This window comes from Coregonus lavaretus, assembly GCF_964263955.1.
Source record: "Coregonus lavaretus genome assembly, chromosome: 12".
Taxonomy (NCBI): domain Eukaryota; kingdom Metazoa; phylum Chordata; class Actinopteri; order Salmoniformes; family Salmonidae; genus Coregonus; species Coregonus lavaretus.
In genome coordinates this window covers 736,600-759,573 of record NC_139999.1, presented here as the reverse complement: position 1 = coordinate 759,573, position 22,974 = coordinate 736,600, and the positions used below count along the sequence as shown (strand labels likewise).

The following is a 22,974-nucleotide window of genomic DNA, read 5'->3' as shown; positions in this document are numbered from 1 at the left end:
CGCATTGACGGTAGGTGGGTACATCCTGTATAAACACAAACTCACTTCCTTGACAACAGCTTTGCACTGCTCTGCGTAGCGCAGGAAGTATGAATGCCCTGACTTCTGCTGAGGCCATATCACTATAAATGCTACATGACCAATGCAGATGTCGGATTAACCATGCGACCAGATGCACAATGCACTTCTCCCTCCAGAATGCACTTCTCCCTCCACAATGCACTTCTCCCTCCACAATGCACTTCTCCCTCCACAATGCACTTCTCCCTCCACAATGCACTTCTCCCTCCACAATGCACTTCTCCCTCCACAATGCACTTCTCCCTCCAGAATGGACTTCTCCCTCCACAATACACTTCTCCCTCCAGAATGGACTTCTCCCTCCACAATGCACTTCTCCCTCCACAATGCACTTCTCTCTCCAGAATGCACTTCTCTCTCCAGAATGCACTTCTCCCTCCAGAATGCACTTCTCCCTCCAGAATGCACTTCTCCCTCCAGAATGGACTTCTCCCTCCAGAATGCACTTCTCCCTCCAGAATGCACTTCTCCCTCCAGAATGGACTTCTCCCTCCAGAATGCACTTCTCCCTCCAGAATGCACTTCTCCCTCCAGAATGCACTTCTCCCTCCAGAATGCACTTCTCCCTCCAGAATGCACTTCTCCCTCCAGAATGCACTTCTCCCTCCAGAATGGACTTCTCCCTCCAGAATGGACTTCTCCCTCCACAATGCACTTCTCCCTCCAGAATGCACTTCTCCCTCCAGAATGCACTTCTCCCTCCAGAATGCACTTCTCCCTCCACAATGCACTTCTCCCTCCACAATGCACTTCTCCCTCCAGAATGGACTTCTCCCTCCACAATACACTTCTCCCTCCAGAATGGACTTCTCCCTCCACAATGCACTTCTCCCTCCACAATGCACTTCTCTCTCCAGAATGCACTTCTCTCTCCAGAATGCACTTCTCCCTCCAGAATGCACTTCTCCCTCCAGAATGCACTTCTCCCTCCAGAATGGACTTCTCCCTCCAGAATGGACTTCTCCCTCCAGAATGCACTTCTCCCTCCAGAATGGACTTCTCCCTCCAGAATGGACTTCTCCCTCCAGAATGGACTTCTCCCTCCAGAATGCACTTCTCCCTCCAGAATGCACTTCTCCCTCCAGAATGCACTTCTCCCTCCAGAATGCACTTCTCCCTCCAGAATGCACTTCTCCCTCCAGAATGCACTTCTCCCTCCAGAATGGACTTCTCCCTCCAGAATGGACTTCTCCCTCCACAATGCACTTCTCCCTCCAGAATGCACTTCTCCCTCCAGAATGCACTTCTCCCTCCAGAATGCACTTCTCCCTCCACAATGCACTTCTCCCTCCACAATGCACTTCTCCCTCCAGAATGGACTTCTCCCTCCACAATACACTTCTCCCTCCAGAATGGACTTCTCCCTCCACAATGCACTTCTCCCTCCACAATGCACTTCTCTCTCCAGAATGCACTTCTCTCTCCAGAATGCACTTCTCCCTCCAGAATGCACTTCTCCCTCCAGAATGCACTTCTCCCTCCAGAATGGACTTCTCCCTCCAGAATGGACTTCTCCCTCCAGAATGCACTTCTCCCTCCAGAATGCACTTCTCCCTCCAGAATGGACTTCTCCCTCCAGAATGGACTTCTCCCTCCAGAATGCACTTCTCCCTCCAGAATGCACTTCTCCCTCCAGAATGCACTTCTCCCTCCAGAATGCACTTCTCCCTCCAGAATGCACTTCTCCCTCCAGAATGGACTTCTCCCTCCAGAATGGACTTCTCCCTCCACAATGCACTTCTCCCTCCAGAATGCACTTCTCCCTCCAGAATGCACTTCTCCCTCCAGAATGCACTTCTCCCTCCAGAATGCACTTCTCCCTCCAGAATGCACTTCTCCCTCCAGAATGCACTTCTCCCTCCAGAATGCACTTCTCTTCTCCATTCATTGTTTCATAACTTTGTGTGAATTGTTTGCATTTGATTGTTTGTTTATATCAAGATCTCACCTCGGCCTGGGGCTCCATGCCAGATCTCACCTCGGCCTGGGGCTCCATGCAAGATCTCACCTCGGCCTGGGGCTCCATGCAAGATCTCACCTCGGCCTGGGGCTCCATGCAAGATCTCACCTCGGCCTGGGGCTCCATGCCAGATCTCACCTCGGCCTGGGGCTCCATGCAAGATCTCACCTCGGCCTGGGGCTCCATGCAAGATCTCACCTCGTGGAGTTGCAATGATCATGAGAACAGTGAGGAATCAGCCCAGAACTACACGGGAGGATCTTGTCAATGATCTCAAGGCAGCTGGGACCATAGTCACCAAGAAAACAATTGGTAACACACTACGCCGTGAATGACTGAAATCCTGCAGCGCCCGCAAGGTCCCCCTGCTCAAGAAAGCACATATACAGGCCCGTCTGAAGTTTGCCAATGAACATCTGAATGATTCAGAGGAGAACTGGGTGAAAGTGTTGTGGTCAGATGAGACCAAAATGGAGCTCTTTGGCATCAACTCAACTCGCCGTGTTTGGAGGAGGAGGAATGCTGCCTATGACCCCAAGAACACCATCCCCACCGTCAAACATGGAGGTGGAAACATTATGCTTTGGGGGTGTTTTTTCTGCTAAGGGGACAGGACAACTTCACAGCATCAAAGGGACGATGGACGGGGCCATGTACCATCAAATCTTGGGTCAGAACCTCCTTCCCTCAGCCAGGGCATTGAAAATGGGTCGTGGATGGGTATTCCAGCATGACAATGACCCAAAACACACAGCCAAGGCAACAAAGGAATGGCTCAAGAAGAAGTACATTAAGGTCCTGGAGTGGCCTAGCCAGTCTCCAGACCTTAATCCCATAGAAAATCTGTGGAGGGAGCTGAAGGTTCGAGTTGCCAAACGTCAGCCTCGAAACCTTAATGACTTGGAGAAGATCTGCAAAGAGAAGTAGAACAAAATCCCTCCTGAGATGTGTGCAAACCTGGTGGCCAACTACAAGAAACGTCTGACCTATGTGATTGCCAACAAGGGTTTTGCCACCAAGTACTAAGTCATGTTTTGCTGAGGGGTCAAATAATGATTTCCCTCATTAAAATGCAAATCAATTTATAACATTTTTGACATGCGTTTTTCTGGATTTTGTTGTTGTTATTCTGTCTCTCACTGTTCAAATAAACCTACCATTAAAATTATAGACTGATCATGTCTTTGTCAGTGGGCAAACGTACAAAATCAGCAGGGGATCAAATACTTTTTTCCCTCACTGTGTGTGTGTGTGGGCTGCCTTAACCAACGTCAGGGGAGAAGTTGTTGTAGTTGGGGGTTAACTGCCTTGTTCAAAGGCATAATTTTTCCACCTTGCCGGCTCAGGGATTTGAACTAGCGACCTTTCAGTTACTGGCCAAACACTCTTACCAGTTCCTAAACTTTTTTGCTTTGTGACCCACCAATTGAAGTGTCTTTTGAGTTGCGACCCACCATAAGGGTTGAGCAGTGGGAAAACAAACACATACCAAAGAAAAAGAAAAAAATATCGTCTTGGCAGTGTAGAGAAAAATGTTGCAGTTTTAAAGCCAATTTCCTGCAATTCTATACATTCTTCCATGGCTAATGCTGTGTGCTTACGCTCAAACATTATAACAAAATCAATAGTGGCCTGATTGTCTAGCTTTTACCTTCTCATTAGGCTTCCAGGTAAAGTAGAACATACTGCCGCAACACAATGTGAGAGTAACGTTCTGGGAACGTTCTTGCAACATCAGGTGAATGTTTGTATAAAACACTGTATACTCATCAGCACAACTGGACAGTTTTTTGTGTTATGAGAACATTTCCTAAGGTCATAGTTCCTGAGCCCTATAGAGATATAGTGTATAGTATAGTAGAGTATTACCTCCTGGTCATAGTTCCTGAGCCCTATAGAGATATAGTGTATAGTATAGTAGAGTATTACCTCCTGGTCATAGTTCCTGAGCCCTATAGAGATATAGTGTATAGTATAGTAGAGTATTACCTCCTGGTCATAGTTCCTGAGCCCTATAGAGATATAGTGTATAGTATAGTACATTATTACCTCCTGGTCATAGTTCCTGAGCCCTATAGAGATATAGTGTATAGTATAGTAGAGTATTACCTCCTGGTCATAGTTCCTGAGCCCTATAGAGATAAAGTGTATAGTATAGTACAGTATTACCTCCTGGTCATAGTTCCTGAGCCCTATAGAGATATAGTGTATAGTATATAGTACAGTATTACCTCCTGGTCATAGTTCCTGAGCCCTATAGAGATATAGTGTATAGTATAGTACAGTATTACCTCCTGGTCATAGTTCCTGAGCCCTATAGAGATATAGTGTATAGTATAGTACAGTATTACCTCCTGGTCATAGTTCCTGAGCCCTATAGAGATATAGTGTATAGTATAGTAGAGTATTACCTCCTGGTCATAGTTCCTGAGCCCTATAGAGATATAGTGTATAGTATAGTACAGCATTACCTCCTGGTCATAGTTCCTGAGCCCTATAGAGATATAGTGTATAGTATAGTACAGTATTACCTCCTGGTCATAGTTCCTGAGCCCTATAGAGATATAGTGTATAGTACAGTATTACCTCCTGGTCATAGTTCCTGAGCCCTATAGAGATATAGTGTATAGTATAGTACAGCATTACCTCCTGGTCATAGTTCCTGAGCCCTATAGAGATATAGTGTATAGTATATAGTACAGTATTACCTCCTGGTCATAGTTCCTGAGCCCTATAGAGATATAGTGTATAGTATAGTACAGTATTACCTCCTGGTCATAGTTCCTGAGCCCTACAGAGATATAGTGTATAGTATAGTAGAGTATTACCTCCTGGTCATAGTTCCTGAGCCCTATAGAGATATAGTGTATAGTATAGTAGAGTATTACCTCCTGGTCATAGTTCCCGAGCCCTAACGAGATATAGTGTATAGTATAGTAGAGTATTACCTCCTGGTCATAGTTCCTGAGCCCTATAGAGATATAGTGTATAGTATAGTACAGTATTACCTCCTTGTCATAGTTCCTGAGCCCTACAGAGATATAGTGTATAGTATAGTACAGTATTACCTCCTGGTCATAGTTCCTGAGCCCTATAGAGATATAGTATATAGTACAGTATTACCTCCTGGTCATAGTTCCTGAGCCCTATAGAGATATAGTGTATAGTATAGTACAGTATTACCTCCTGGTCATAGTTCCTGAGCCCTATAGAGATATAGTGTATAGTATAGTACAGTATTACCTCCTGGTCATAGTTCCTGAGCCCTATAGAGATATAGTGTATAGTATAGTAGAGTATTACCTCCTGGTCATAGTTCCTGAGCCCTATAGAGATATAGTGTATAGTATAGTACAGTATTACCTCCTGGTCATAGTTCCTGAGCCCTATAGAGATATAGTGTATAGTATAGTAGAGTATTACCTCCTGGTCATAGTTCCTGAGCCCTATAGAGATATAGTGTATAGTATAGTACAGCATTACCTCCTGGTCATAGTTCCTGAGCCCTATAGAGATATAGTGTATAGTATAGTACAGTATTACCTCCTGGTCATAGTTCCTGAGCCCTATAGAGATATAGTGTATAGTATAGTACAGCATTACCTCCTGGTCATAGTTCCTGAGCCCTATAGAGATATAGTGTATAGTATAGTATAGTATTACCTCCTGGTCATAGTTCCTGAGCCCTATAGAGATATAGTGTATAGTATAGTACAGTATTACCTCCTTGTCATAGTTCCTGAGCCCTACAGAGATATAGTGTATAGTATAGTACAGTATTACCTCCTGGTCATAGTTCCTGAGCCCTATAGAGATATAGTATATAGTACAGTATTACCTCCTGGTCATAGTTCCTGACCCCTATAGAGATATAGTGTATAGTATAGTACAGTATTACCTCCTGGTCATAGTTCCTGAGCCCTATAGAGATATAGTGTATAGTATAGTACAGTATTACCTCCTGGTCATAGTTCCTGAGCCCTATAGAGATATAGTGTATAGTATAGTACAGTATTACCTCCTGGTCATAGTTCCTGAGCCCTATAGAGATATAGTGTATAGTATATAGTACAGTATTACCTCCTGGTCATAGTTCCTGAGCCCTATAGAGATATAGTGTATAGTATATTACAGTATTACCTCCTGGTCATAGTTCCTGAGCCCTATAGAGATATAGTGTATAGTATAGTACAGTATTACCTCCTGGTCATAGTTCCTGAGCCCTATAGAGATATAGTGTATAGTATAGTACAGTATTACCTCCTGGTCATAGTTCCTGAGCCCTATAGAGATATAGTGTATAGTATAGTACAGTATTACCTCCTGGTCATAGTTCCTGAGCCCTATAGAGATATAGTGTATAGTATAGTATAGTATTACCTCCTGGTCATAGTTCCTGAGCCCTATAGAGATATAGTGTATAGTATAGTATTACCTCCTGGTCATAGTTCCTGAGCCCTATAGAGATATAGTGTATAGTATAGTACAGTATTACCTCCTGGTCATAGTTCCTGAGCCCTATAGAGATATAGTGTATAGTATAGTAGAGTATTACCTCCTGGTCATAGTTCCTGAGCCCTATAGAGATATAGTGTATAGTATAGTACAGTATTACCTCCTGGTCATAGTTCCTGAGCCCTATAGAGATATAGTGTATAGTATAGTACAGTATTACCTCCTGGTCATAGTTCCTAAGCCCTATAGAGATATACAGTGATCCCTCGCCACTTCGCGGTTCACTTATCGCGGATTCGCTATTTCGCGGATTTTCATAATGCATTTTTTTTTTTTTTTTGGTGCATTGTGCTCTGCATTCTGATTCGCTAAAAACTCACTCCCGCTTCTTGTATCAAAACATGCTACGAATTGTGCTATCATTTTGTCGTCTCGTGCAGTTATGTGTACGTACATAAAACAGCTTGGCAAATTTACATTAAGTTGGCCAAATTATCTTGTAATTTCGAACATCTTCTAAACCCATAATGTCGACGAAACGGCCTACACGTGAGTCACTGTATTTGTATACATGTAATAGTTGCTAATTGTAAAAAAAAAAAAGTTTTCTATTTCGCGGATTTCACTTATCGCGGGTCATTTTCGGAACGTAACCCCCGCGATAAACGAGGGATTACTGTAGTGTATAGTATATAGTACAGTATTACCTCCTGGTCATAGTTCCTGAGCCCTATAGAGATATAGTGTATAGTATAGTACAGTATTACCTCCTGGTCATAGTTCCTGAGCCCTATAGAGATATAGTGTATAGTATAGTAGAGTATTACCTCCTGGTCATAGTTCCTGAGCCCTATAGAGATATAGTGTATAGTATATAGTATAGTATTACCTCCTGGTCATAGTTCCTGAGCCCTATAGAGATATAGTGTATAGTATAGTAGAGTATTACCTCCTGGTCATAGTTCCTGAGCCCTATAGAGATATAGTGTTTAGTATAGTAGAGTATTACCTCCTGGTCATAGTTCCTGAGCCCTATAGAGATATAGTGTATAGTATAGTAGAGTATTACCTCCTGGTCATAGTTCCTGAGCCCTATAGAGATATAGTGTATAGTACAGTATTACCTCCTGGTCATAGTTCCTGAGCCCTACAGAGATATAGTGTATAGTATAGTACAGTATTACCTCCTGGTCATAGTTCCTGAGCCCTACAGAGATATAGTGTATAGTATATAGTACAGTATTACCTCCTGGTCATAGTTCCTGAGCCCTATAGAGATATAGTGTATAGTATAGTATAGTATTACCTCCTGGTCATAGTTCCTGAGCCCTATAGAGATATAGTGTATAGTATAGTACACTATTACCTCCTGGTCATAGTTCCTGAGCCCTATAGAGATATAGTGTATAGTATATAGTAGAGTATTACCTCCTGGTCATAGTTCCTGAGCCCTATAGATATATAGTGTATAGTATAGTACAGTATTACCTCCTGGTCATAGTTCATGAGCCCTACAGAGATACAGTGTATAGTATAGTAGAGTATTACCTCCTGGTCATAGTTCCTGAGCCCTATAGAGATATAGTGTATAGTATATAGTACAGTATTACCTCCTGGTCATAGTTCCTGAGCCCTATAGAGATATAGTGTATAGTATAGTACAGTATTACCTCCTGGTCATAGTTCCTGAGCCCTATAGAGATATAGTGTATAGTATAGTAGAGTATTACCTCCTGGTCATAGTTCCTGAGCCCTATAGAGATATAGTGTATAGTACAGTATTACCTCCTGGTCATAGTTCCTGAGCCCTATAGAGATATATTGTATAGTATATAGTACAGTATTACCTCCTGGTCATAGTTCCTGAGCCCTATAGAGATATAGTGTATAGTATAGTACAGTATTACCTCCTGGTCATAGTTCCTGAGCCCTACAGAGATAAAGTGCCGTGAAAAAGTATTTGTCCCCTTTCTGATTGTCTCTATTGTAGAATATTTTTGATACTGAATGTTATCAGATCTTCAACCAACACCTAATATTAGATAAAGGGAACCTGAATGAACAAATTAGTCAAAAGTGACACTTATTTCATTTATTTAATAAACAAAGTTATGCAACACCCAACGCCCCTTTGCGAAAAAGTAATTGCCCCCTTACATTCAATAACTGGTTGTGCCACCTTTAGCTGCAACTACTGTTGATCAGTCTAACATCGCTGTGGAGGAATTTTGGCCCACTCTTCCATGCAGAACTGCTTTAACTCAGCGACACTTGACCTGCTCGTTTCAAGTCCTGCCACAACATCTCAATTGGGATTAGGTCTACACTTTGACTAGGCCATTCCAAAACTTCAAATTTGCTTATTTTTAGCCATTTTCTGTAGACTTGATTGTGTGTTTTGGATCATTGTCTTGCTGCATGACCCAGCTGCGCTTCAGCTTCAGCTCACAGACGGATGGCCTGACATTCTCCTGTAGAATTCTCTGATACAGAGCAGAATTCATGGTTCCTTCTATTAAGGCAAGTCGTCCAGGTCCTGAGGCAGCAAAGCATCCCCAAACCATCACAGGTTCTTAATGTGGAATGCAGTGCTTGATTTTCGCCAGACGTGGCGAAAATCAGAAAGGTGGAAAAACTTTTTCACGGCACTGTATATCTACTAGATGGCAATCGTATAGTAGAGTATTACCTCCACTGTATATCTACTAGATGGCAATAGTATAGTAGAGTATTACCTCATGGTCGTGGTTCCTGAGCCCTATAGAGATAGATCTACTAGATCGTGATAGGACGGCGGTCATGGCGTACAGGTTGATCAGGACATCAGCAACACGCTTCAGGATCAGCTGCTCCTCTACTATCGTCTGGAGGAACAGAAAGACACAGGTATATAGTACAGTAGAGTATAGTATAGTATAGTATAGTAGAGTATAGTAGAGTATAGTATAGTTAGATACAGGTATATAGTACAGTAGAGTACAGTAGAGTATAGTATAGTTAGATACAGGTATATAGTACAGTAGAGTATAGTATAGTATAGTTAGATACAGGTATATAGTATAGTAGAGTATAGTATAGTATAGTTAGATACAGGTTTATAGTACAGTAGAGTACAGTAGAGTATAGTATAGTTAGATACATGTATATAGTACAGTAGAGTACAGTATAGTATAGTATAGTATAGTTAGATACATGTATATAGTACAGTAGAGTACAGTATAGTATAGTATAGTATAGTTAGATACATGTATATAGTACAGTAGAGTATAGTAGAGTATAGTAGAGTATTGTTAGATACAGGTATATAGTACAGTAGAGTAGAGTATTGTTAGATACAGGTATATAGTACAGTAGAGTATAGTATAGTTAGATACAGGTATATAGTACAGTAGAGTATAGTATAGTTAGATACAGGTATATAGTACAGTAAAGTATAGTAGAGTATAGTATAGTTAGATACAGGTATATAGTACAGTAGAGTATAGTAGAGTATAGTTAGATACAGGTATATAGTACAGTAGAGTATAGTATAGTTAGATACAGGTATATAGTACAGTAGAGCACAGTAGAGTATAGTATAGTTAGATACAGGTATATAGTACAGTAGAGTATAGTAGAGTATAGTATAGTTAGACACATGTATATAGTACAGTAGAGTACAGTAGAGTATAGTATAGTTAGATACAGGTATATAGTACAGTAGAGTATAGTAGAGTATATTATAGTTAGACACAGGTATACAGTAAAGTAGAGTATAGTAGAGTATAGTATAGTTAGACACATGTATATAGTACAGTAGATTACAGTATAGTTAGATACAGGTATATAGTACAGTAGAGTATAGTAGAGTATAGTATAGTTAGACACAGGTATATAGTACAGTAGAGTACAGTATAGTTAGATACAGGTATATAGTACAGTAGAGTATAGTACAGTATAGTTAGATACAGGTATATAGTACAGTAGAGTATAGTATAGTTAGATACAGGTATATAGTACAGTAGAGTATAGTAGAGTATAGTATAGTTAGATACATGTATATAGTACAGTACAGTAGAGTATAGTATAGTTAGATACAGGTATATAGTACAGTAGAGTATAGTAGAGTATAGTATAGTTAGACACAGGTATATAGTACAGTAGAGTAGAGTATAGTATAGTATAGTTAGATACAGGTATATAGTACAGTAGAGTATAGTATAGTTAGATACAGGTATATAGTACAGTAGAGTACAGTAGAGTATAGTATAGTTAGATACAGGTATATAGTACAGTAGAGTATAGTATATTTGATACAGTTATATAGTACAGTACAGTAGAGTATAGTATAGTTAGATACAGGTATATAGTACAGTAGAGTACAGTAGAGTATAGTATAGTTAGATACAGGTATATAGTACAGTAGAGTATAGTATATTTAGATACAGTTATATAGTACAGTAGAGTACAGTAGAGTATAGTATAGTTAGATACAGGTATATAGTACAGTAGAGTATAGTATATTTAGATACAGTTATATAGTACAGTACAGTAGAGTATAGTATAGTTATATACAGGTATATAGTACAGTAGAGTACAGTAGAGTATAGTATAGTTAGATACAGGTATATAGTACAGTAGAGTATAGTATATTTAGATACAGTTATATAGTACAGTACAGTAGAGTATAGTATAGTTAGATACAGGTATATAGTACAGTAGAGTATAGTAGAGTATAGTATAGTTAGACACAGGTATATAGTACAGTAGAGTATAGTATAGTTAGATACAGGTATATAGTACAGTAGAGTACAGTAGAGTATAGTATAGTTAGATACAGGTATATAGTACATTAGAGTATAGTATAGTTAGATACAGGTATATAGTACAGTAGAGTATAGCAGAGTATAGTATAGTATAGTTAGATACATGTATATAGTACAGTACAGTATAGTATAGTTAGATACAGTTATATAGTACAGTACAGTAGAGTATAGTATAGTTAGATACAGGTATATAGTACAGTAGAGTATATTAGAGTATAGTATAGTATAGTTAGATACAGGTATATGGTAGAGTAGAGTATAGTGTAGTTAGATACAGGTATATAGTACAGTAGAGTACAGTAGAGTATAGTATAGTTAGATACAGGTATATAGTACAGTAGAGTATAGTATAGTTAGATACAGGTATATAGTACAGTAGAGTATAGTAGAGTATAGTATAGTATAGTATAGTTAGATACAGGTATATAGTACAGTACAGTAGAGTATAGTATAGTTAGATACAGTTATATAGTACAGTACAGTAGAGTATAGTATAGTTAGATACAGGTATATAGTACAGTAGAGTACAGTAGAGTATAGTATAGTATAGTTATATACAGGTATATAGTAGAGTAGAGTATAGTATAGTTAGACGCAGGTATATAGTACAGTAGAGTATAGTATATTATAGTATAGTTAGATACAGGTATATAGTACAGTAGAGTATAGTATAGTTAGACACAGGTATATAGTACAGTAGAGTATAGTATAGTATAGTATAGTTAGATACAGGTATATAGTACAGTATAGTATAGTATAGTTAGATACAGGTATATAGTACAGTAGAGTACAGTAGAGTATAGTATAGTTAGATACAGGTATATAGTACAGTAGAGTATAGTATAGTACAGTATAGTTAGATACAGGTATATAGTATAGTAGAGTATAGTATAGTTAGATACAGGTATATAGTACAGTAGAGTATAGTAGAGTATAGTATAGTATAGTTAGATACAGGTATATAGTACAGTAGAGTACAGTAGAGTATAGTATAGTTAGATACAGGTATATAGTACAGTAGAGTATAGTATAGTTAGATACAGGTATATAGTACAGTAGAGTATAGTATATTTAGATACAGTTATATAGTACAGTACAGTAGAGTAGAGTATAGTTAGATACAGGTATATAGTACAGTAGAGTATAGTAGAGTATAGTATAGTTAGATACAGGTATATAGTACAGTAGAGTATAGTATAGTTAGATACAGGTATATAGTACAGTAGAGTATAGTAGAGTATAGTATAGTTAGATACAGGTATATAGTACAGTAGAGTATAGTATAGTTAGATACAGGTATATAGTACAGTAGAGTATAGTATAGTTAGATACAGGTATATAGTACAGTAGAGTATAGTATAGTTAGATACAGGTATATAGTACAGTAGAGTATAGTATAGTTAGATACAGGTATATAGTACAGTATAGTACAGTAGAGTATAGTATAGTATAGTAAGACAGGTATATAGTAGAGTATAGTATAGTTAGATACAGGTATATAGTACAGTAGAGTATAGTATAGTTAGATACAGGTATATAGTACAGTAGAGTATAGTAGAGTATAGTATAGTTAGATACAGGTATATAGTACAGTAGAGTATAGTATAGTACAGTATAGTTAGATACAGGTATATAGTACAGTAGAGTATAGTAGAGTATAGTATAGTTAGATACATGTATATAGTAGAGTATAGTATAGTTAGATACAGGTATATAGTACAGTAGAGTATAGTAGAGTATAGTTAGACAGGTATATAGTACAGTATAGTACAGTAGAGTATAGTATAGTTAGATACAGGTATATAGTAGAGTATAGTATAGTTAAGTATAGTTAGACAGGTATATAGTAGAGTATAGTATAGTTAGACACAGGTATACAGTGCCCTCTACTAATATTGGCACCCTTGGTAAATATGAGCAAAACGGGCTGTGAATTTAAAGAAAAAATTGTTTATCCTCTTGGTCTTTCATTCAAAATATTCACAGAAATCTAACCTTTAATTAAAGTAAAATAATTGAAAGAAAAAAATAATTATTATCATAAAACAAATATTTTTTCTCAAATATATGTTTGCCACAATTATTGGCACCCCTTCATTCAATACTTTGTGCAACCTCCCTTTGCCAAAATAACAGCTCAGAGTCTTCTCCTATAATGCGTAATGAGTTTGGAGAACACATGGCAAGGGATCTGAGACCATTCCTCCATACAGAATCTCTCCAGAGCCTTCAGATTCCGAGGTCCACGCTTGGTGGACTCTCCTGTTCAGCTCATCCCACAGGTTTTCTATGGGGATTAGGTCAGGGGACTGGGATGGCCATGGCAAAACCTTGATTCTGTGGTCAGAGAACCATTTTTGTGTTGATTTTGAGGTATGCTTTGGATCATTGTCCTGCTGGAAGATCCAACCACGGCCCAGTTTAAGCTTCCTAGCAGAGGCAGTCAGGTTTTTATGTAATAACCTGAGTCCATGATACCATGTATCCTAAGAAGTTGTCCAGGGCCTTTGGAAGACAAAACAGCCCCACAACATCAAAGATCCACCACCATACTTCAGTGGGGATGAGGACCATTTCTGCATGGCTATCTTTCTGTCTACGCCAACCCCACCTCTGGTGTTTGTTTCCAAAAAGCTATATTTTGGTCTCATCTGACTATAGAACCCAGTCCCATTGAAAGTTCCAGTAACATTTGGCAAACTGTAGGCGCTTGAGTTTGTTGAAGGCTTTTCTATGGCAACCCTCCCAAACAACTTGTGGTTATGTAGGTGGCGTCTGATCGTAGTTTTGGAGACTTTCTCACCCCAAGACCCAGCTAACGTCTGCAATTCTCCAGCTGGGATCCGTGGAGATTTTTTGGCCACTCGAACCATCCTCCTCACTGTGCATGGGGTCAATATAGACACACGTCCTCTTCCAGGCCGATTGTTAACATCTCCAGTTGCTTAAACTTCTTAATTATTGCCCTGATAGTGGAAATGGGCATTTTCAACTGTTGAGCTATTTTTTTTATAGACATTTCCTGATTTGTGCAGCTCAACAACCTTTTGTCGCACATCATTACTGTATTCTTGGGTCTTTCCCATAATGATGGATGACTATGAGAACTTGGCCTGTGTGTCACCTCATATTTATACCCCAGTGAAACAGGAAGTCATGGCTTACCACTTAAGTGTACCTAATCACTCAGGTGAACTTAAAAACATAAAATATGAATGGGAATAAACTTCAGTTAGATTTTACTGAAAATAATTTGTAGGGGTGCCAATAATTGTGGCACACATGTTTCGGAGTAAAATATTTATTTCATATTAATTTTTTTCAATCATTTTACTTCAATTAAAGGTTAGATTTTTGTGAATATTTTGAATGAAAGACCAAGAGGATAAACAGCAAATAAAAACATTTCACAGCCTGTTTTGCTCAGATTTACCAAGTGTGCCAATATCAGCGGAGGGCACTGTATATCAGAGTATAGTTAGACACAGGTATATATATCAGAGTATAGTATAGTATATAGATTAGTATAGTTAGACACGGGTATACAGCAGAGTATAGTAGAGTATAGTATAGTATAATTAGACACATGTATAAATCAGAATTTTGTGGTCCTCTGTAGCTCAGCTGGTAGAGCACGGCGCTTGTAACGCCAAGGTAGTGGGTTCAATCCCCGGGACCACCCATGCACAAAAATGTATGCACGCATGACTGTAAGTCGCTTTGGATAAAAGCGTCTGCTAAATGGCATATTATTATTATTATATTATAGTACAGTAGAATATATAGTTTAGTATAGTTAGACACAGGTATATAGCAGAGTATAGTATATAGTTTAGTATAGTTAGACACGGGTATATAGCAGAGTATAGTAGAGTATAGTATAGAGTTTAGTATAGTTAGACCCTCTAACTGTTTTAAAAAGTCACTATTGGCCTCATGGTGAAATCTCTGAGCAGTTTCCTTCCTCTCCGGCAACTGAGTTAGGAAGGACGCCTGTATCTTTGTAGTGACTGGGTATATTGATACACCATCCAAAGTGTAATTAATAACTTCACCATTCTCAAAGGGTTATTCAATGTCTGCTTTTCTATTTTCACCCATCTACCAATAGGGTGCCTTTCTTTGCGAGGCATTGGTTTGTTTGAAATTCACTGCTAGACTGAGGGACCTTACAGCAAATGTTTACTCCTGAACTTATTTAGGCTTGCCATAACAAAGGGGTTGAATACTACATTACAGCTATTCATTTAATTGATTTGTAGAAATGTCTAAAACCATAATTTCAATTTGACATTATGGGATATTGTGTGTAGGCCAGTAACACAAAATCCCAATTTAATCCATTTTAAATTTAACACAACAAAATGTGGAAAAAGGTGTGAATACTTTCTGAAAGAACAATCCATTATAATGTATACACAGTTTTGATTTGGTTTTAGTCATTTTAAGGAATATTGAGTTCTTTTTTTGTCACTGGCCTACACACAATACCCCATAATGTCAAATTGAAATTATGGTTTTATAAATTATTACAAATGAAAAGCTGACATGTCTTGAGTCAATAAGTATTCAACCCCTTTGTTATGGCAAGCCTAAATAAATTCAGGAGTAAACATGTGCATAACAAGACACATAATAAGTTGCATGGACTCACTCTCTGGGCAACTTTCACTGGGGACTTTACTACCCCCCCAGTTTTATCATTGCACTGTGATACAAAACGTGGCACCGGTGTGCGGACGCCTCAGAGTAGACGGGTAGGCTGTTTTCCGGTTTCCGCCGGCTGGATTTAGGACCGCATGGACAACACAGAGAGTGCGGACAGGCTGGCTGTGTGAAGCCAAAGCTTTTGAAAGCCTGGTGTAAGGGACCAGCACGGGAGAGATGAACAGAGGCAGCTGCTGTCTGTGTTGCGCTTTTTCTCCGAGTTGTAAAGGCAAGAAGAGCTGAAACTGGCTAATCTTTAGTTGACTGATCTAGCTGTCAAGGTAACTACTGTTTGACAGAAGAAGAAGAAAAAGTTTTCATTCCCAGTGCTTAGCTAGTAGTGTACGTGTTATGTTAGCCAATGTTTCATCCCCTCTCGACTGAAGTGAATGAACTACTAGCAGCTAGCTAGCTAGTAGCTACCGCAGCCAGTTCAGCTCTAGCTAGCCGCTAGCTATCTGTCAGGTAGATGTATCATTAGCTAGAGCTAACCAGCTCTCTAACTGGCTATTATTTTTGCCTCAATCACATTAGACCTGAATCAAACGAAGAAACCAGCGGCCAAACGATTGAATTCCGACATATTCTGATGTTTCTTCAGCGCAATGTGAGTTTCTATTAGTCAGTATAGCAATGTAACGTTATAGATCTGTAATTTTCCCTGGCTAATTCCCTACTTTTAACACTGACACTGTATAAACAGCTCTACACATATATATATATATATATATATATATAATGTATACAGTGCATTCGGAAAGTATTCAGAACCCTTGACTTTTTCCACATTTTGTTATGTTACAGCCTTATTCTAAAATTGATTTAATAAAAATAAAAATCTCAATCTACACACAATACCCCATAATGACAAAGCAAAAACAGGTTTTTAGAATTTCTTAGAATTGTCAGTAGAGCTCCAAGACAGGATTGTGTCGAGGCACAGATCTGGGGAAGGGTACCAAAAGAACACAGTGGCCTCCATCATTCTTAAATGGAAAAAGTTTGGAACCACCAAGACTCTTCCTAGAGCTGGCCGCCCGGCCAAACTGAGCAATCGGGGAAGAAGGGCCTTGGACAGGGAGGTGACCAAGAACCTGATGGTCCCTGTTCCTCTGTTGAGATGGGAGAAACTTCCAGAGGGACAACCATATCTGGAGCACTCCACCAATCAGGCCTTTATGGTAGAGTGGCCAGACGGAAGCCAATCCTCAGTAAAATGCACGACAGCCCGCTTGGAGTTTGCCAAAAGGCACCTAAAGGACTCTCAGACCATGAGATTCTTGGGTCTGATGAAACCAAGATTGAACTCTTTGGCCTGAATGTGAAGCGTCACGTCTGGAGGAAACATGGCACCATCCCTACGGTGAAGCATGGTGGTGGCAGCATCATGCTGTGGGGATGTTTTTCAGCGGCAGGGACTGGGAGACTAGTCAGGATCGAGGGGAAGATGAACGGAGCAAAGTACAGTGAGATCCTTGATGAAAACCTGATCCAGAGCGCTCAGGACCTCAGACTGGGGCGAAGGTTCACCTTCCAACAGGACATCAACACTAAGCACACAGCCAAGACAACGGAGGAGTGGCTTCTGGACAAGTCTCTGAATGTCCTTGAGTGGCCCAGCCAGAGCCGGACTTGAACCCGATCGAACATATCTGGAGATACCTGAAAATAACTGTGCAGCAACGTTCCCCATCCAACCTGACAGAGCTTGAAAGGATCTGCAGAGAAGAATGGGAGAAACTCCCCAAATACAGGTGTGCCAAGCTTGTAGCGTCATACCAAAGAAGACTTGAAGCTGTAATCACTGCGAAAGGTGCTTCAACAAAGTACTGAGTAATGGGTCTGCATACTCATGTAAATGTGATAGTATTATTTTTTTTTTGAATACATTTGAAGAAATTTCTAAAAACCTGTTTTTGCTTTGTCATTATGGGGTATTGTGTGTAGATTTATGAGGGAAAAAAACAATGTAATCCATTTTAGAATAAGGCTGTAACGTAACAAAATGTGGAAAAAGTCAAGGGGTCTGAATACTTTCCGAATGCACTGTAAATTTACACCAAGGTAATTCTTTGTCAAGGCTTATCTAAACAGGATCAGATGGTGACAGGGGTCTCATCAGGCTCAGGCAGCCAGGGGCGGCACAGAGGTTAACTTTTCCAGATACAACACTTTATTCTCTCTGTGCAGCAAACACTGGACAAGCAAGAAGCTTCAAAGATTGAAACTATTTTAAGGCAGTCTGACAAACCTCTAAAGTTGATTTCCAAACTGTATCAGGGGTTGATAGAGCCTTTTCAAAACATGTCAAACAAAAAATGTGAGGAAGACCTGGTAGACGCTATTGATGATGATGAATGGATGCAGATGTTCCAATGCCCCGTCATCTTCATATCATCTCAGACATAAATTACTGCAGTTGAAGACCATCCATAGAACGTACTATATGCCAGTGAAACTGAATAACATATTCTGCTGGAGGTGAATAACACTAAAGGGGATATATTTGCATATGTTATGGTCTTGTGAATTCCGGCAAAGAGTATGTTCTATTATCTCAGCATGTCTACAGATTCTCCCTTCTTCCTGTTTTTGTTTGATTGGAAATGTTGACCCTGGAGACTGTTATCAGAAGAAACAGTATAACCTAGCATTTATAGCAGCTAAGAAATGCATTGCCATTAATTGGAAGGTTGGTTATCCTCCCACAATGTCACAATGGATGGCAGAAATGTCAAGTCATGCATCACTAGATTATATTTATTACCAGATTAAGGGTATACTGGGCAACTTTCATAAGGTCTGGATGCCTTCTATGGAATACAGTACGACAAACAGAGTCTGTCCTGAAAACAGGCCCACGTCAGGGGAGGTCTGGATGCCTTCTATGGAATACAGTACGACTAAAGGAGTCTGTCCTGAAAACAGGCCCACGTCAGGGGAGGTCTGGATGCCTTCTATGGAATACAGTACGACTAAAGGAGTCTGTCCTGAAAACAGGCCCACGTCAGGGGAGGTCTGGATGCCTTCTATGGAATACAGTACGACTAAAGGAGTCTGTCCTGAAAACAGGCCCACCTCAGGGGAGGTCTGGATGCCTTCTATGGAATACAGTACGACTAAAGGAGTCTGTCCTGAAAACAGGCCCACGTCAGGGGAGGTCTGGATGCCTTCTATGGAATACAGTACGACTAAAGGAGTCTGTCCTGAAAACAGGCCCACGTCAGGGGAGGTCTGGATGCCTTCTATGGAATACAGTAGGACTAAAGGAGTCTGTCCTGAAAACAGGCCCACGTTAGGGGAGGTCTGGATGCCTTCTATGGAATACAGTACGACTAAAGGAGTCTGTCCTGAAAACAGGCCCACGTCAGGGGAGGTCTGGATGCCTTCTATGGAATACAGTACGACTAAAGGAGTCTGTCCTGAAAACAGGCCCACGTTAGGGGAGATCCTCTCTGAAGTTCTGGAGACTTCAATAGACCCAGACCTGCTTCTGATAATCCTGGGAGTGTCCGATTCCCTAAATTCTTACAGTCTCATTTCGGCAAAAAAATTAATCTTGTTGTTTTGGAAAAGGAGGGAAGCGCCCTCTACCAAATTATGGCTCAGCGAAGTGGCAAAAACTGTACACTTAGAAAGAATTAGATATATTCTGAACAATAAATTATCAACATTTGATCAAATCTGGCAGCCTTTCCTCTCTTACCTGGACCAGTCGGCGCTGTGAATTTGTACTTTTTAACGCACTCTCAATTGTCATATTGTAATCTACCTTTGGGCAGCGTGTGCTGGCCCCGACACCCGAGCAGTCGGTAGGGGAATAGGGTGGAATAGGGGGGGGGGGATAAAGGGGGGTATAAGTGGGGGGGTTACATCTACCCTTTTTCTTTCTACCTGTCCCTGTTCTGTATGTCGTGTTTTGTAATATTTGTTTTGTGTCCAGAACTCTGGGTCTTGTTGTTCATGTCTGTTCTCTTATGTTTAGATAAGAACTGTACACATGTCTTTCATACCTATACACCATTCTTGTGTATGTTCAATAAAAAATATTTGAACAGAAAAAAAATAAAAATAATAATAAAAATATATATATATATATATATATATATATTTGAGATTGATTATTGAATTATCATTGATTTAGTTCAGTCTTATCAAACGCTTAAACATATTTAATAATGATCTCTTACCTAGCTTGATGACTGTGGGCATTGTTCTAAATAGAGACAGCTAGAAGGGCCATGGGTCATATTAGATTGTGAAGATTGAACATTAGATGCACCAAAAAATGGGAGGACCCCCAGACCCTCCACCCAAGTTATGTCCCCCGTTATGTCCCGTCCCTCGCCCCCTTCTAAAACAAAAGTTGCGCCTCTGGTGTGCAATAATAGTGTTTAACATGATTTCTGAATGACTACCTCATCTCTGTACCCCACACATACAATTATCTATAAAGGTCCATCAGTTGAGCAGTGAATTGAATTTCAAACACAGATTCAACCACAAAGACCAGGGAGGTTTTCCAACGCTTTGCAAATAACCTATTGGTACATAAAAAAAAGTATTTAAAAAAAGCAGACATTGAATAACCCTTTGAGAATGGTGAAGTTATTAATTACACTTTGGATGGTGTATCAATACACCCAGTCACTACAAAGATACAGGCGTCCTTCCTAACTCAGTTGCCGGAGAGGAAGGAAACTGCTCAGGGATTTCACCATGAGGCCAATGGTGACTTTAACAGTTAGAGGTTAATGGCTGTGATGGGAGAAAACTGAGGATGGATCAACAACATTGTAGTTACTCCACAATACTAACCTAATTGTATTAAGTGAAAAGAAGGAAGCCTGTACAGAATAAAAAGATTCCAAAACATGCATCCTGTTTGCAATAAGGCACTAAATTAAAACTTCAAAGAAATTAACTTTATGTCCTGAATACAAAACATTATGTTTGGTGCAAATCTTTGTCATCGTTAAGGACTGGGTAGTTTTTAAGGATTAATAAAATTAACAAAATGGAGCTAAGCACAGGCAACATCCTAGAGGAAACTTTTAGCAGGACAATAACCTAAAACACAAGGCCAAATCTACATTGGAGTTGCTTACCATGAAGACAGTGAATGTTCCTGAGTGGCGAGTTACAGTTTTGACTTAAATCTACTTGAAACGCCTTAAAATAAATCTACTTGGGAAGACCTGAAAATGGCTTTCTAGCAATAATCAACAACCAACTTGACAGAGATTGAAGAATTTTGGAATAAGTCAAGGGGTATTAATACTTTCTGAAGGCACTGTATATACATAATAAGGCTATAATGTACCTTTCCATATCTGTACAGCAGGTTCTCCACTGTGGAGCCAAACTGGGCCACGTTCTGCTCCAGTTTCAGGGCGCTGTCCTGGGAGAGAATAGGGGACAGGGAAACCATGACTTCATAGGGGACAGGGAAACCATGACTTCATAGGGGACAGGGAAACCATGACTTCATAGGGGACAGGGAAACCATGACTCCATTAGAATAGGGGACAGGGAAACCATTTATACACTGTCCTGGGAGAGAATAGGGGACAGGGAAACCATTTATACACTGTCCTGGGAGAGAATAGGGGACAGGGAAACCATGACTTCATAGGGGACAGGGAAACCATGACTTCATAGGGGACAGGGAAACCATGACTCCATTAGAATAGGGGACAGGGAAACCATTTATACACTGTCCTGGGAGAGAATAGGGGACAGGGAAACCATTTATACACTGTCCTGGGAGAGAATAGGGGACAGGGAAACCATGACTCCATTTATACACTGTCCTGGGAGAGAATAGGGGACAGGGAAACCATGACTTCATAGGGGACAGGGAAACCATGACTCCATTAGAATAGGGGACAGGGAAACCATTTATACACTGTCCTGGGAGAGAATAGGGGACAGGGAAACCATTTATACACTGTCCTGGGAGAGAATAGGGGACAGGGAAACCATGACTTCATAGGGGACAGGGAAACCATGACTTCATAGGGGACAGGGAAACCATGACTCCATTTATACACTGCCCTGGGAGAGAATAGGGGACAGGGAAACCATGACTTCATAGGGGACAGGGAAACCATGACTCCATTTATACACTGTCCTGGGAGAGAATAGGGGACAGGGAAACCATGACTTCATTTATACACTGTCCTGGGAGAGAATAGGGGACAGGGAAACCATGACTTCATAGGGGACAGGGAAACCATGACTTCATTTATACACTGTCCTGGGAGAGAATAGGGGACAGGGAAACCATGACTTCATAGGGGACAGGGAAACCATGACTCCATTTATACACTGTCCTGGGAGAGAATAGGGGACAGGGAAACCATGACTCCATTTATACACTGCCCTGGGAGAGAATAGGGGACAGGGAAACCATGACTTCATAGGGGACAGGGAAACCATGACTCCATTTATACACTGCCCTGGGAGAGAATAGGGGACAGGGAAACCATGACTTCATTTATACACTGTCCTGGGAGAGAATAGGGGACAGGGAAACCATGACTTCATTTGGCACTGTCCTGGGAGAGAATAGGGGACAGGGAAACCATGACTTCATTTGGCACTGTCCTGGGAGAGAATAGGGGACAGGGAAACCATGACTTCATTTATACACTGTCCTGGGAGAGAATAGGGGACAGGGAAACCATGACTTCATTTGGCACTGTCCTGGGAGAGAATAGGGGACAGGGAAACCATGACTTCATTTGGCACTGTCCTGGGAGAGAATAGGGGACAGGGAAACCATGACTTCATTTGGCACTGTCCTGGGAGAGAATAGGGGACAGGGAAACCATGACTTCATTTGGCACTGTCCTGGGAGAGAATAGGGGACAGGGAAACCATGACTTCATTTGGCACTGTCCTGGGAGAGAATAGGGGACAGGGAAACCATGACTTCTCGGGCACTGTCCTGGGAGAGAATAG

The 22,974-nt window shown here is 40.4% G+C and overlaps 1 protein-coding gene across 2 annotated transcripts in view; it reads right to left on the bottom strand.

Moving 5' to 3' along the window:
• acad9 (acyl-CoA dehydrogenase family, member 9) overlaps positions 1–22,974 on the bottom strand; it is a 62,755-nt gene that overhangs the window by 10,232 nt on the left and 29,549 nt on the right. For both annotated transcript variants that reach the window (XM_084173511.1, XM_084173512.1), the window contains exons 14-15: positions 21,332–21,409; positions 9,232–9,360 (exon numbers count right to left, since the gene is read on the bottom strand). In XM_084173511.1, coding sequence (XP_084029637.1) covers positions 9,232–9,360; positions 21,332–21,409 — 207 coding nt within the window. The remainder of the gene's footprint in view (positions 1–9,231; positions 9,361–21,331; positions 21,410–22,974) is intronic.